At 41.6% G+C, this 15502-nt stretch overlaps 1 protein-coding gene across 7 annotated transcripts in view; it reads right to left on the bottom strand.

Annotated features, from left to right (window-relative positions):
• The window catches only part of LOC118096077 (calcium-activated potassium channel subunit alpha-1), a 550308-nt gene that overhangs the window by 236255 nt on the left and 298551 nt on the right, over positions 1-15502 (bottom strand). For all 7 annotated transcript variants that reach the window (XM_060275029.1, XM_060275027.1, XM_060275028.1 and 4 more), the window contains exon 4: positions 1409-1502. In XM_060275029.1, coding sequence (XP_060131012.1) covers positions 1409-1502 — 94 coding nt within the window. The remainder of the gene's footprint in view (positions 1-1408; positions 1503-15502) is intronic.

Genomic DNA, 15502 nt, shown 5'->3' with positions numbered 1-15502 from the left:
GGGAGAATGTATCAAGAAACCAGGCAGCTCCCTATCCAGACAATGGGATTAATTAATCTACTCTGTAGCAGGTGCCACCAACCCATGAAGGCTTTCAATGGTTCCCCTGCGGAGGTGCCCTGGACTCTGAGCTTTCATTGAGGAGGGGGGAGTTTCCAGCCCACCTAGGAAGAAAGTTATGGGACAAAATGTGCAGGTACCTTCTAGATGTGAAGTGAGACCGAGTGTGGTGTGTCCACCTGGTATATCTTTTCCTAGTGCTGAAGAATGCTTCCTGTTGCTATTAGCTGATGCTGGAAAATGTTGACACAAAGGGTTGTTTCACTCTGTTGCAGGCTTAGGGCCTCCCAGGAAACCCAATGGGGTGGGGGATAAGAGCTCTTGGGAATGCTAGTGCAGTGAGCCTCTACATCCCATGCTCTGGTTGTAGCTATGGGTAAACAAAACCATACTTCCCACTGTATCACCACTGTATTCATAGACATTTGTTCCAAGGAAACCAAACTCTGGAACCTCATGAGTGTCTTGCTGATTGTGGTGCATGCAACAAGCACCTTTGAGAAGTTTTTAATGTTCAATGTTTTATTTTGCTTCTATATGTGTTGGAAGCCGCCCAGAGTGCCTGGGGCAATGCAGCCAGATGGGCAAGGTATAAATTATCATTCTTATAAATGACTGATGGTGGATTGAGTAAGATCTGCCACAAACACTGTGTGTGAGAGAGAGGGGGGGGAGGGAGGGAAAGCACTGCTGTGGGACAGTATATTCACCAGCCTCTTTATCATTGAGCAAAGGTTTATTGAAGCAACTCCTGTTCTCAACATGGCTTGAGAAAAGTCTTCCAATTCAAGGGCAATAGCCTATTTTATTTTATTTTATTTTATAAAACCTTTATGGATGTGGTACAGTGGTACCTTGGTTTTTGAACATAATGCATTTGCAAGACTGTTCGACTGCCAAAACGTTTGAAAACCGAAGCATTTACTTACGGAAGCATTTACTTACGGAAAACTCAATATGGAAGCCATGTAGCACATTCGACTTCTGAAAAGCATTCAAAAACTGAAGCAGTTACTTCTGGATATTCGCCGTTCTGAAACCGAAATGTTCGACTTCCGAGACGTTCAAAAACCGAGGTACCACTGTATTTAAATTTGACAAACTTGGCTGCCCAAATATAAACACACACCCCCACATGAAAACACCTCACATACCAATTTACTCAAAAGGTATTGACAACTATGATGGCCTTCATACACTTTTGCGCATCCATGGCAGTATGTTGCTGCTTGACACTTTTAGGCCACTGGCGACTTTTTCCTGGGTATCTCCACAAGTGCCTCTGGGACAAAACACTGTGGTACCTTCCCCTCCCCTCAAGGCAAGCAATATGGAGATTTGCACTTACCCGCAAGCCGAAGTAGAGCAGGAAGAACACGTTGAAAGCCATGTCTATCTGTAACGTGAAATCTTTGTAGAAATTCTGGCAAGATTCTATTGGGCTATTTGAGAAAAGAAAAAAAGACCAGAGTAAACTAGAGGGAATGAAGTATGCATATCGGCAAAAGTAGCGTCAGCTGGCCACTGTTATAATTTTGATTAGCGAATGGACAGGATTCAGTCATTATACGCTGCTTCTGGTTCTTCCATTATTTCTAAAGCAAGCAGGCATTGAAAGAAATAATATTTGGAACATTGTTTTTGTATTGTCAGCCATACTTACTGTTCACCTGTTAGTTGCAACAGGTGAGCAGAAACATGCAGGCACTTTTAAGGAATGACAAGCAGGAAAATCTCTTAGGATTCCTCAATCCCACATTAACCCTTAAAGAACTGGCTTCTTTCTACTGGGTACGTAAAGCTATAACAGTTCAACCATCGGATTTGGGTTGCCAACTTTTTAGCAGGCCTCGTTCCTCTGCCTGTTACAGCAGGTGGCTCTACAGGCAACAGCAGGTGCCCTTGCTAATCTCTACGTTGCGAAAAGCTTCATCTGCTAATTCCTGCAAATTCAGCTGCTGTTAAAGGTACAAGAGCATGCCATACGATTTTCTCCCTGATTAGCTGGCAACCCAAAATCTAGCAAAATTGATTTCATTATACAAAGTTTTGTGTATTTTGGATGAAACAGCATCTTGTAAAATCAGTAACACCAACAATTTCAGGAAGTCCTTCTAAAAAGAACCCCCACCAAATTAATGCCATCTTATATTTCACACTCCCCTTTCTGGTTAGTGTGATATAAAAAGAGTTGCTTATAGATATTAGCAACTTGGGTGAGAGACTTGTTTGCTTCTTTACAAACACAGTACCATTAATCTAGTAGAAAGAAGAGCATAGCCCGCTGTTAGAATTAATGCGGAACAACATAATTTAAAGGAGTAGAAGCAGGACTCTAAGGGTTAATTTTCACATGCAGATTTCAGATTCCCCTCTCTTTCTCAGGCAGCCTTGCAAAATCTAGTTTTGCTTTTTTTAAAAAAAGGGCTACATCCAACACTCTAGCATACTCTATACAAACTGGTACTGTGGTATGCTTCAATAAACCAGGTTGCAGCAAATCGAACAGTGTGTGTGTGTGTGTGTGTGTGTGTGTGTGTGTGTGTTGTGATTTATTTGTGATGGTCCTCTGAGGTGGTTGGAAAGACTGCAGATCACAGCCCCCAGGTTAAGCAGCATGTCCCAAGCATAGCTGCCAAGTTATCCCTTTTTTTAAGGGATTTTCCCTTATGCTGAATAGGCTTCCTCGCGAGAAAAGGGAAAACTTGGCAGCTATGGTCCCAAGATTTGCAACAAGCTACCATTCAGTCAGCATAACCAATACAGAGGTCAGGAATTATGCTTAGAAGTTACTTAATTCTGGGAAGAAGAAGTAAAAAATACACACTTAAGGTAACGGGAAGGAAAATGACCGTAACGGGAAATTCCATGACTCTTCTTTGTACAAATAAATCACTATGTATATCATACCAGTTAGTATAGCGCTACATCTGCAGGTGCAAGGCTAAATTGCTAAACAAGCAAGGTTCTGTGCATTCTGAATGTTGCTGACCTAATTGAAGGCAGGGAAGAAAATTAGCTGGATTTTGAGGGTATTACACATGCAGCCAGGTTCCCATTTACTTGCAAACATCACAGCTCAAAAAAGTCCGATAACAGCATGCCCCCGTTTTATCCTCAGGCACGTTTATAGCTGCCAACATTTCCCTGAAGGGCAGTGACGCAGAGTTCTAAGAAGACTCAGTAGAAACCAACGCCATATTCACAGTGTATTTGCAAATACTATTTGCAAATGTTGCATCAAAGTTATTAAACACGCAAGTCTCATAGAAAGAGTGTTAATTGCAATAAATAAAGGACAAAATGGTGGTATTGTTGTTAGTATCTCACATTGTCTTGGTAGCAAAGCAACTGAAAATAAATCTTGCTTTAATACGTTAGAGAAAAGTGAGGAAACCAGAAAAGGGAAAAACTTCTGCTTTCAGTCCCCCCCCCCCTGCCCCCACTTTTCCCGGAGTATGCAGAATGAGAGTCAGGCATTTCACCCACTGCCAGATCCCCCAAGTATCTGAAAATCATGGATTTGGCAAGGGATGAAATGTGCAAGCTCCCACATCGTCATTGTATCAGAAGCAGGAAAAGCAGAAGCGTGAGACATTAATGCATCTGCTTTGTAAGCTTCTTCTGAAGTCCACAAAGCAACCCTTCAAACAGAAGCTTCTCCAATTAAAAAAACTAGTAAGGAGATGAGTTCTAGCTAGCCTCCTTTCAGATATATGGGGGGAATTGCCAATGAAGATGATTCAGACATGTTTCTCCCTGCCGTCTAAAGTGTCCCAGTAGTCCAATATTGTGCAGTCTAAAATGGTGTACTAGTAGAAGTCCAAGATTGTCAGAGAGATTGGGTAGGGACTTATTTCACATACTGATTTCATTCCAGACAATCATCAACATAGAAATCTGCACTCAACCGAAGGTAAACAAACAAACAAACAAACATGAAAAAGCACAGTTGTATGGAACCGTTCTGCAAATGACTAGTTGCAGTGGAAGTAACTATTGTCAGGTTCTCAGACTATGGCTGAATCCAGACTGAGAGTTAGGGTCCGCTGCATTCAATGGGGTTTAGCATAACTACCAGTCTGGATCCAGCCCTGTTCTTTACAAAGCGATAGTCAAAATTATCACACGGCAAGTGCAGATAGTGTAACGGCTGCCATGGGCCATCACTCTCTCTTTTCCCTTCAGGGAATTACTTGGCAATGAGGGTGGAGTAATGAGCCTTCCATAGGTCTCCTCTAAAAAAACAACCAAAAAACTAATTGTACATATTCACCATGACAAGCGCTGAGTTGCTGCAAACCCCTGATGTGGCATTGCTGTTACACAAAGATAATGTAGAGTTGGAAAAGGTCGAGGGGATGTAGTGGTTCCCCCCATGAGGAAAGTTTAGAGCACCTGTAACTTCTTAAGTTTGCAGAAAAGGCGGGTATGACGTGACATGCTAGAAGTTTATAAAACTATGCATCCCTCTTTCATAGCACTAGAACTTGTGCACATCCAATCAAGATGAATGCTGGGAGATTAAGGGCAGTTAAAAGAAAATACTTATTTACACAGTGCATAGTCGAAAACTATGGAGCTCGCTCCCCCAGGAGGCAGTGATGGCAACCCACTTGGATGGCTTCAAAATAAGATTGGGCAAATTCATGGAGCAGAGGGCTCTATCAATGGCTACTAGCCATAATGGCTGTGCTCTACTCTACAGTTGGGGGCAGCAATGCGTCTGAATAGCAGTTGCTCAAAAACAAAGGAGGGCAGAGGGCTCTTGTGCTCATGTTCTGCTCCCTGGTTTCTCACAGGCAGCTGAGAACAGAATGCTGAATGAATAGCATAATTTAAAAAATATGTATTTTTTTTTGTTCCACTTTAGGCCAATTCAGCTACATCAATCAATCACTCTTTTCCTTCTATCCCACCCTGCCCAACTCATAACATGAATGACCCAGAATAAATTGTTTATTTATGCATCAACAGGGCTACTAAATGAACCACAGTATCCCAGACAAGATGCACAAAACAGAAGACTGTACAGTGGTTTTCTGTAGTTTCTTCCTGCCGTCCTACAAACGCTGGGAAGTAATTAGCAGTGTGCTGGGGAAGTCTTGAAAATCTCTACAGCATTCCAATTAACAATTGGAAAGAGTGCTGACTGGGCAGGTTGTCATTAAAACTTAAATGAAACATGAAAATTGGGGCGACTGCAGAAGGTGGCATTGATAAACAGCAAATGCAAAAGAAGGAGAAGCTTCTATCACTGATATATCACCAGCAGATTAATATATAATCAAGGGAAAGATTAACTGCAAATGGAAGCCCAAATGGTTTTGTTGCAAAGTTGCCTGAAATTCATACCTATACATATGCATATATGCCCAGTTAACACCGTAGTATGAAATGCCACACAGACATAGCCAGATCCGAGCCAAGTCACTGGGTTGTAGACAACTTTTTTTTTTACTTAGAGTAAACCTATTGGGACCCAGGTGGCGCAGTGGGTTAAACCACTGAGCCTAGGGCTTGCCGATCAGAAGGTCGGTGGTTCGAATCCCTGTGACGGGGTGAGCTCCCGTTGCTTGGTCCCAGCTCCTGCCAACCTAGCAGTTTGAAAGCACGTCAAAGTGCAAGTAGATAAATAGGAACCACTACAGCGGGAAGGTAAACGGCGTTTCCATGCGCTGCTCTGGTTTGCCAGAAGCGGCTTTGTCATGCTGGCCACATGACCTGGAAGCTATACGCCGGCTCCCTCGGCCAATAATGCGAGATGAGCGCGCAACTCCAGAGTCGGTCACAACTGGATCTAATGTTCAGGGGTCCCTTTACCTTTTTAAACCTATTGAAATGTATGAACATGACTAAATTACCGTGTTTCTCATATTATAAGACATGTCTTATATTTATTTTTTCCTCTAAAAAACACACTATGGCTTATTTTCAAGGGATGTCTTATTTTTTTCCTCCTCCTCCTGCCATGGCCGGCATTCCTGCTGCGCCTATCACTATGTCTTATTTTCGGGGTATGGCTTATATTCCTTGAATGCTTAAAAATCCTGCTATGGCTTATTTTATGGGTATGTCTTAAAATATGAGAAACAGGGTAGCTCTACTAATTTCAATGCATCTACTCTGAGTAAAAGTTCCTCAAGGTCTATGGTCCACTAGGAAGCTTTGCTATGCAAGCACCATGGGAAATAATAATGTTGTTGCACAATTTCTGTTCATTTCACTGCTGTGTAGTGGGAGCTTGCCAGTGGGTTGTTTTTATCTGAACAGTCTTAAAGCCAGTTGGCTCAGCAGTTAATGTTAATTGCTACAAACAGGCAAAGAACATACATGTTTTATCTATTTTACTTCTACATGGGCTTCAAAGCCATATATTTTAACTGGAGGGCAGGTGTGGAAGAGGTGCTGGGAGAGCAGCTGTTTAGGCTAGGTGTTTTTTAACTGATAAGAAATGCTTAGAAGACCATATTGGCTGAATATGGATAGAGTGGTACCTCGGTTTAAGAACAGCCCTGTTTACGAACTATTTGGTATATGAACTCCGCAAAACCGGAAGTAGTGTTCCAGTTAGCGAACTTTACCTCAGTCTACAAACGGAAGCTGAACGGTGGAAGGGCACCGGTGGCGGGAGGCCCCTCATTAGGGAAAGCACACCTCGGTTTAAGAACAGCTTTGGTTTAAGAATGGACTTCCAGAATGGATCAAGTTCGTAAACCGAGGTACCACTGTAATCTGAAGTTTTAACATGGCTTTTACACAAGCACGAACCTGCAGTGCCTTAGATAAAGAGTCCAGAACTCCTTTGCCATATTTAGTCCAGAAATCTATGCTGGGGCACAGCGCTAGACTACAGGGCTTTTTTGGTGGTGGTGGGGAACAGTGCCATGAAATCACACAAGATCATGGTAATAAAAATGACTGCCACTCTCTCTCTCTCTCTAACCCCCCCCCAAAAAAACTTTGGACGTCCCAGTTCCTAGGACACTTGTGGGGTATGTGCTTTGACCTTGAAGAACAGTTAGCTAAGGTATTGGCTCTTCTGAATAGAATCCAGAAGGGACCTGCAACTAATTAGAAACAGCAAATTTCCCCCTTGGTAGCCACTCTTGAGAACAAAGCATAACAGAAGCAGTCTGGCTGCCTGCAGCTGCGCCCATGCCCTTGTAAGCAGCAATATCTGTGAAGAGCAATAAATCGAAGCGCAATAAAACAAGGTATGCCTGTATTATGGAGGTATGCTTTGTATTGTTTTATTAACATATGTTTGTCGTGGTCTTCGGCTACAATACATTTATGATAAACAAATTCCTTCAGTAGCACCTTAAAGACCAACTAAGTTTTTATTTTGGTATGAGCTTTCGTGTGCATGCACACTTCTTCAGATACGTATCTGAAGAAGTGTGCATGCACACGAAAGCTCATACCAAAATAAAAACTTAGTTGGTCTTTAAGGTGCTACTGAAGGAATTTTTTTATTTTACTTCGACCCAGACCAACACGGCTACCTACCTGTAACCAATACATTTATGAGTAGCAGCAGCAGCAGCAGCAACAGTTTTACAGTAGTAGATAGCAATAATGATAGCATAAATATATAATTAACCTCCAACATGCCTTTCCTTTTCATCACCATTATATTCATGAACACTTTCCTCCTCTCAACTCCACAATGGAACCATTAAAGAATCCAAAATCCAGTGGTTTCCCAAATGTGCTACTTCTCCTTGCCTCACAACTGAGCCACCTCTTTGTTCCAACAAGTCTTGGTTCCAAATTACCCTCGATTCCTTGCTTCTGTTCTAATTCTATATTGCAAGAGAGGGACACATTGGAGAACTAGATTTGTTACTTAGCAAGTCAGTGATGAATTTATAGATGTCTCCAAATCTGAGACACCCAAACTAGCTGCCCAGTGAAAAGCAATGGCCAGTATAAACCTTGGCTACAGCTTGACCACAAACCTGGATTTAGACATGTTAAAGCATTTGTCAGTGTGGCTGTGGGAGTAACAAACAAAACCCATGGAAGAGCAAAGTGACTGACTGCAAGTTTATCTCCCGGAGCCCATTCATTTGCATAGTATGAGTAATGCAGTGTTCTGCTATTATTATTATGGTTTCTGCTACTTGCTTACCCAAAGCCATACACTTATGCCAACTGATTTTTTTAGCTTTTACACTGTTTTAGTTGTATCCTGGTTTCAATGTACATTTGTAAGTTGTTTTCAGGCTTTTTTGTACAAAAATAGTTACTAATAAGTTCAAATAACAGCAAAAGCACTAATAATAGTAGCAATAATAATAACAGAGCACAGATTGCAGTCAACTGCCCCAACCCAATATTTCAGGACACATGTCTGCAATGCAGGGAGTGAAAAGTGATTGATATTTATTCCTTTTACCTCTATTAAGTACATGGATATATCTGTCTACAGAATTAAGAGGTAGGTGTGTGTGTGTGTGTGTGTGTGTGTGTGTGTAAGAGAGAGAGAGGTGTAAGGCTGCGACTATTTTGAACAAATGTGGCTATAGCAGGATGAGTCCCGTAGTTGTCTCTTGATCTCAATGATCCTGCTTAATTATAAATGCTGCCATTTTCTTTCCTCTTCCATCACTGAAGGGCCATGACAAAAACCTATCACAATACTGTTTAGTTCAAAGAGGAACAATCCACAAGCCCTACCCAACAGACAGAACACAATGAAACGTCTGGCTTTGAGTAGCAACTAATCTCCCTTTGCCCTAGAAAGTCATTTCAGTTTCCATGTGGCACGGGAAGCTCACTTGGGCACACAGAACTAGCTGCATGGTCCTTTGGACCTCAGCCTGAGTCAACAGTTGGCAATACTGCAGGATATGCAACTTCTCTAAAAATTGTAGAATGAACAGGTGTAATCCACGTGGTGCCTTTGCATGCACAAAAAGGCTTTTGATCCAGCAGACGTCTTCACAAATGGACGAGGAGAGGAGAACATTTACGCAGATTCCCTCCTTCCCACACCACCTTCCACTTTGTCCCCGCCCCCCTCAGGGGCAGATTTTTTTTGGGGGAGGGGAATGTCTACTCTTCTGTTCCAATCTGCTTGATCAAAAGTCCTCCCATGAGCATAACACCATCAATTGAAATCTACCCCAAGTCCCAGAAGCTAGGTGATTGTTTAGATATATAGAACACAAAGAGAGAGTGATCCATGTACATTGCACAGGATATATCTAATTCTGTAGAGAAAATAAGTGACTCATGAGTCTGAACAATAAGGCTTGGTGACCTCTTATAGATTGAGTGCCAAAGGATGTGCCTGCCAAACTTGATTAATAATATTTTATATTTTCTTTTCTTGGTAATCTGTTTATTATCAATACCAGACTAAATTTGGGGCTGACATGAAAAACTCAGCTATAAGAAAACAAATATTGATTATAGACTTCTGTCTCATCTGCTGATTCAGAACAGTATATTCTTGGGAGCAGAACAGTGATTTATTTACTGTTTTCACCATGCAAGTGAAAGTGGAAGTGTGCAGCCTTCCATGGAAATGTAATTTTGTCATCTGCTACTGCAACAGTAAGACCAAAAAGATGCTCTTGGCTGAGCCAATCACCCATTCCCACCACCCTTCTGAGTAATACCCCTCCCCACCCTCTCACTATTTAGAAGGGTCTGGTGACTTCTGATTCAGTGTATCTGAAGAAGTGTGCATGTACATGAAAGCTCATACCAATAACAAACTTAGCTGGCCTCTAAGATGCTACTGGAAGGATTTTATTTATTTATTTTTAGTTCCATCACTGTTGTCCTTCAACCATAAGGTCAGAATCAGACTTTCAGCTGGCTGGCTATTAGATGATGCTGTTCTATTTATATTATACTTGAATTTCTACTGACTGCATTTCTTGTTTATTTTTTGTATTTGCTCTATTGTAGTGTGTGTGTGTGTGTGTGTGTGTGTGTGTGTGTGTGTGTGTGTGTTATGGCTTTTAGATGGTTTTAGGGCAGATTATAGACTGCCTTTGTGACAGAGAATGAGGTGTATAAATGTTTAAATAAACAAACAAATATTTCCACTAACCTCTGTAAAAGACAAATGACTAAGATGTTTTTCTTTGTATCTTTGCAATCTTTTTCATCTACATAATTTTCATTTTCATGCTCAAGATAGCAATAAAATACTGGCATCATTCAAAGCTCTTTTCACCAGTTTAAAACATGCACTTTTCTCCCTCCCATTTGTCATGGGTTTCTACAGAATAGCAATCAATCTTGAAATGAAAACAGGCAGATTATTACATTGCAAGATAGAATGCAGACAAAAGCTGTGTGACCAATCTCTAGTACCAAATGGAGGCTTACAATGAACTGAGAGTAGCCAGTGACAGTAGTCAATCAAGAATCATTTTGCTAAAGTGTTGCTAAATTTTTCATTTCCTCCTGATTTTTAGAATGCATTTTCACTAAGGCTTTTCAAAAAGAAAAATAATGTAGTGCTCTTTAGGATGGTTGAGAGATGAAGGCTGCAGTCTTAAACATAGTGACTAGACAGTAAGCCTCATTGAACACAATAGGACATACTTGTAAGTAAACATATACCAGATTGTGTAGTGAATTCTTCATTTCAAATATCATACACTGTTTTTCTGATTGAGGTTGCAGTCTTAAGTATACTTACCTGGAAATATTCCATTCAAAGGAGTAAGACTCCTCCCCCCTTTTTTATAGTAAGGACTGGACTCTGTGTTTCTGCTCAAGTACTTGTAACAAGAAAACTAAGACAACTTTTCAAGCATATTCAAACTCTCAGCAGCTCTAGCTGGCAAGGTCAGTGGTCAGAGATGGGCCCAGTTGCTAAAAAAATTTACAGGCTTTCCTCCAATGCCTTTAACAGCAGCCTGACAGGTAGAATTGTTGCAGGTGAAGCTTTCCTTGGCATCGAGATGTGAGTAATGGGAAATTCTTACTGCTGCGTTCTGTACGTCAGGCTTGTACAAGAGCAGCGCCAATAAACCAATGGCAATGCCATCTTTTTTCAGGGATGGAACCTGATCCTGCATACTTCTCAGCTTCCACTCTCTTGCTTCAGGACTTATATTGCTTCTCATTCCAAAGACCACAATACTGTCTCCAGTAGCTGAATGCATGGTGCCTATAACAGGTCTGGCAACTGGCAGAAATATTTGACCTTTATCATGTTACAGATGTTTACTTATTATAGTGCAGCAGTAAACACAGTGCTTTTTACAGAGGAACGAAAGAGAAAGACAGGACTCCATCCCAAAGATGTGTATTTATTCCCATCTCATTTTCAGTGCAACAGAGATGTTTAGGAAGGGGCTCTAACTAAGCAAATGAAATTTGGATTAATATAAAGACATAAAGTACAGAAGAGATAGGGCTAGGTGTGAGTCAAGATTTCTATGCTTCCTCTTCCACCTGCTCCCCCCCACGAAATCTCAAATAGTTGCTTATGTCATTCACTATCTAGCCAACAGTAATAGGAAGTCATCAAGCGAGAGCAGGGCCAACGAGGAGTCTAACTTGAAAGACAGACTGCCTCATTAGTCCCACCCATCAAAATATGAAACATCATAGCAATAATTTAAACTCAAGTTATCACAGATCCATGGTCTCAAATCGGGTTCATGCACTTAATGCTTAGATCACATTCAGTGTACTGGCTGTTAGAATAAGCATGTTGGCATGCACCAAGCACTATGCGGACAAAGTTTACATTGGTCTTAGAAGACCCCAACATATGAGGTTGCATCATGCAGTGAAACCAACAGCTTGGTTTTGACTGCCATGCAGGGGGAGGGGGAACCTACATCAATGAGTCTGCAGAGCGGCTCCTAGGTAAGAGTTGATATGAAAGAGGTGGGTTATTTCAGCAATGAAGACATAGCCTGTAAAGTTTATACTGATGTAAAAATACACTGTACATAGCACAAAAGCAGACCTTGGTTGTTGTTTTTTTACGGCATTTTGAAAATCCAGGAAAAAAACACAAGGCATCGATTAGGTACCAGCACACACCCATTCTTAAAACGTCCACCTCACTAAGCAATTGAGGAACAGCTCCAATTGTTAAAACAAATTCAAGGTGGCTTCCCAGCTCAGGGCCTCCCAAATCTGAAAGCATTTTACTTTCCGCAGGTATCAATGTGCAATGTATTGAACCAACTGGAAGGTAAGTTAGAGGGTGCTCAAGCTTTCCTTGCTTCTTAGCAGATGAATGACCTTTCTGTGGCTTGAAAAGAATGAGCACTAACTCCAACAAGCCACAGATAATATTATTTGCTTGACCACCTCATCTGTACATCCCCAGAATCCCACAACTTAGTGCAGAAGTGCATTATCCAATATCATACAGTGCAGTTTTTACAAGGTTGTGCCATTTCACACTGATGGTTGGAGGAGTGGCTACTACATGTTTGAATACCCAACCATATTTTTAAAAGTTTGCATCATGAGTGCTAAAACCTTTCCCTCCATCATATTAGTTTTGAATGAGTTTTATATGGGTGAAATATTCAAACATTCCCCCATCTGAAGTGGTATAGCCTAGCAGCAAAAATATTATGTGAGGCTGCGTCAATGGAGTTGCACTCAGTGATTGAAATACTGAATGGTGTTTGCTTATTACAAATAGTGCGAGTAATGTTGCGCTCTATGGCTGTACTCTATAAAAAGGTAGTCACTCTATGTAAATGTTAGGACCATTCACAGGAGGCAAGTACCGTATTTCAGGAGCCCTTTCTCAGAGGAGCTTTAAACGTCAATTGAAATTGTGCACACTGGAAAAGGCAGTCACAAGTCATTTATCCCTGAATGAATAACAGCAGTGTAATCTCAGTACTTCCCAAGTTACTTCAAAGCACACTCCTTGCACAAAAACAGAATCTATGGGCTCCCCTCCCCACCAGCACATGCACACACAGTGGAGTTCTCCTGTGTAAGCCCCACTGAAATAGCATTAAATATAGTGTCAGAAATATCCCAGTGTGATCTCTTCTAGAACCCAGTGCCCATACCAGAAACCACTTCATGTGGTGAACTGTTATGATACGAAAGCTCCCCTATGTGGAAAACATGACACATAGAAAACATCACATGGGAAAGTTTGGTAGATCATTATGCCCCCAGCAAGACGTTCAAGGGAAGAAACATTTTGCTTGTAAATCCTTGAAATGCCTATAGCTTCTACAAGGAAATCTGTGCCTAATTTCACTTCCCCAATGCTTAGCAAGCAGATTGCTGGCTCTGGGTTGGTATAAATGCTAGCAAGTCTTCATTGGTCAACAAGGGCAACATCACCTGCTTGCCGCATTCCAGGCACTGGTTCTCCAACTGCAGGGAACCCGGTTGCTAAACATGCACTTCACACTTGGCTCCTGGTATAGCAAGTCACGGCCCTGGTGCCATCCAGGCTAGGCCATGAAAACAACCCCTTTAGTGGAAGGTTCCCAATACTAAACAGGTTGCTGGAAGCCACATGCCTAAACATGTGTCTTCAATATTTCAAAGGCTTCATTTTCACAGTAGCACTTCTGAATTAGAATTTCCCTCTGTCCCACATAGACCTGAATTCTGAGCTTATTTTATTTAGTGCTTGTTTTTTTTTTCAGAACTGCTTTGAAAATGCAGAAATCCCTTGAGCAGATCCCCCCCCCTCTCTCTAGCAAGGGCAAGAGAACAACAGCAACCCATCCTTACAGGAATCCTTAAACTTATCTTGAGGCAGCGTGAATGGAATGTTTTTCCTTAACTGAAAGAAGAAATCCCACATGAACATCTGTACAATGCATGCCCTTCAGAAGACACTGTACATTTCTTTAAATCAGGCACCCCCAAACTTCGGCCCTCCAGATGTTTTTGGACCACAATTCCCACCATCCCTGACCACTGGTCCTGTTAGCTAGGTATCATGGGAGTTGTAGGCCAAAACATCTGGAGGGCCACAGTTTGGGGATGTCTGCTTTAAATCATGTGCCATTCCTGTGCTATCAGAGAGTCAGTCGACAGTGTATATTTGTGTGCATGCATACACATGCAAAAGACTGTCTCTGCATTTTCCCTCTTGGTCTTATTTACTCTCACTTCCTAGCAGAAACTCACCTTTCCTTCTTTGCTCATGACTTTCTGCCCATATTATATGATTCTTGACAGTGCAGGTCTTGGGACCTGAGCCAAATGCTGAGAAGTGGGCAAGGCTGCACTAGGGGCACAAGGGGCACAAGTTTTAGCTGCCTGCCTAGGACTTTGAGGGGGGGGGTACACAACAGGTTGTGTACCTGACAAACCGCAGCACATGGTGTTTGACCTGAGCATGTGTGTGTATCTGTTACAAAGTGTATAGACCTGGGCTAGAGTCCTAGGCTGTGATATGGAAAACCAGGTATAAATCTCTTCCTTGGACAAACCACTATTTCTCAACCTTATACCTCATGGGTTCTTTGTGAGACTGAAAAATCCTTGGAGAAAGGCTAAGACAGAATTTTAACAAATTAATTCTGAGGGCTGCAAGCGAAGCATGCTGAATGTAATACTACATACAGTTAAGTGGTTCCTAAACTCTATACTTCATACAAGATGTGGGGAATACTGGGCCCTCTCATCTTGTCGCTGAACTAAAGCTCCTATCAGCCCTAGCAAGAATGGTCAATGGCCAGGGACAGTGTGATTTGTAGTGTAGCAACATCTGGAGGGCCAAATGTTCCCCAAACTTGCCCCCATACAGTTCAGCGGTGTCTTTGGACTGCATTTGCCCAGCAGGAAAAGGTTACAAAAACCTATTAGAATTTTACACAGCCAGTTCAATGGGACCTTGCAGCACAGTTAAATCACAGATGGCCTTCAACAAGAACTAGGGTATCCATTCAGTTTTTAAAAGGATTTCCATGTAACTAAGAAACAACTTTTGAATTTGATAAAGTCCACACACACACACACACACTTTCAAACATGAACAGGTATGTCTACAAGCCCTATGCATGCATACTGTTAGCTTAGTGCTCACTAGTTGTTTCAATAAAATTATAAGCTCTGCTGACAAAGCCAGCAGTTCTGGTTGAAGCTGTGCAAGGCAAGGAGCTATGGGGCAAAGTAACTTAGAAGTCATGCTTGTGAACTTCTAAGGTGTGCAAGCCAAATAGTTGAGTGCATTCAGTATATACATAATACGAGCTACACACATAATATAAACTATTCGTAGGCATTATATATGTAACTACACATTACTTAGAATATTATTTCACACATCTGGGGTTGGGGGGAAACAAAGAGTCCTAAGATTGTGTGCTTTTCAATTCTGTAAACATGAATACAGTGGAGAAAGCATATGGGTTGTATCTGCCAATTTTCAGTTGCAGGGGGAAGAGGAGAAGGATAATGCCCATTAAAAATAGTAACATTTCCTGATTCAGCTTGCTATTTAAACAGGTTTTTT

Source organism: Zootoca vivipara, chromosome 5 (genome assembly GCF_963506605.1).
Source record: "Zootoca vivipara chromosome 5, rZooViv1.1, whole genome shotgun sequence".
In the NCBI taxonomy this organism is placed as follows: domain Eukaryota; kingdom Metazoa; phylum Chordata; class Lepidosauria; order Squamata; family Lacertidae; genus Zootoca; species Zootoca vivipara.
Note: the sequence above shows the minus strand (reverse complement) of the source record. Positions and strands in the feature narration are given on the sequence as shown.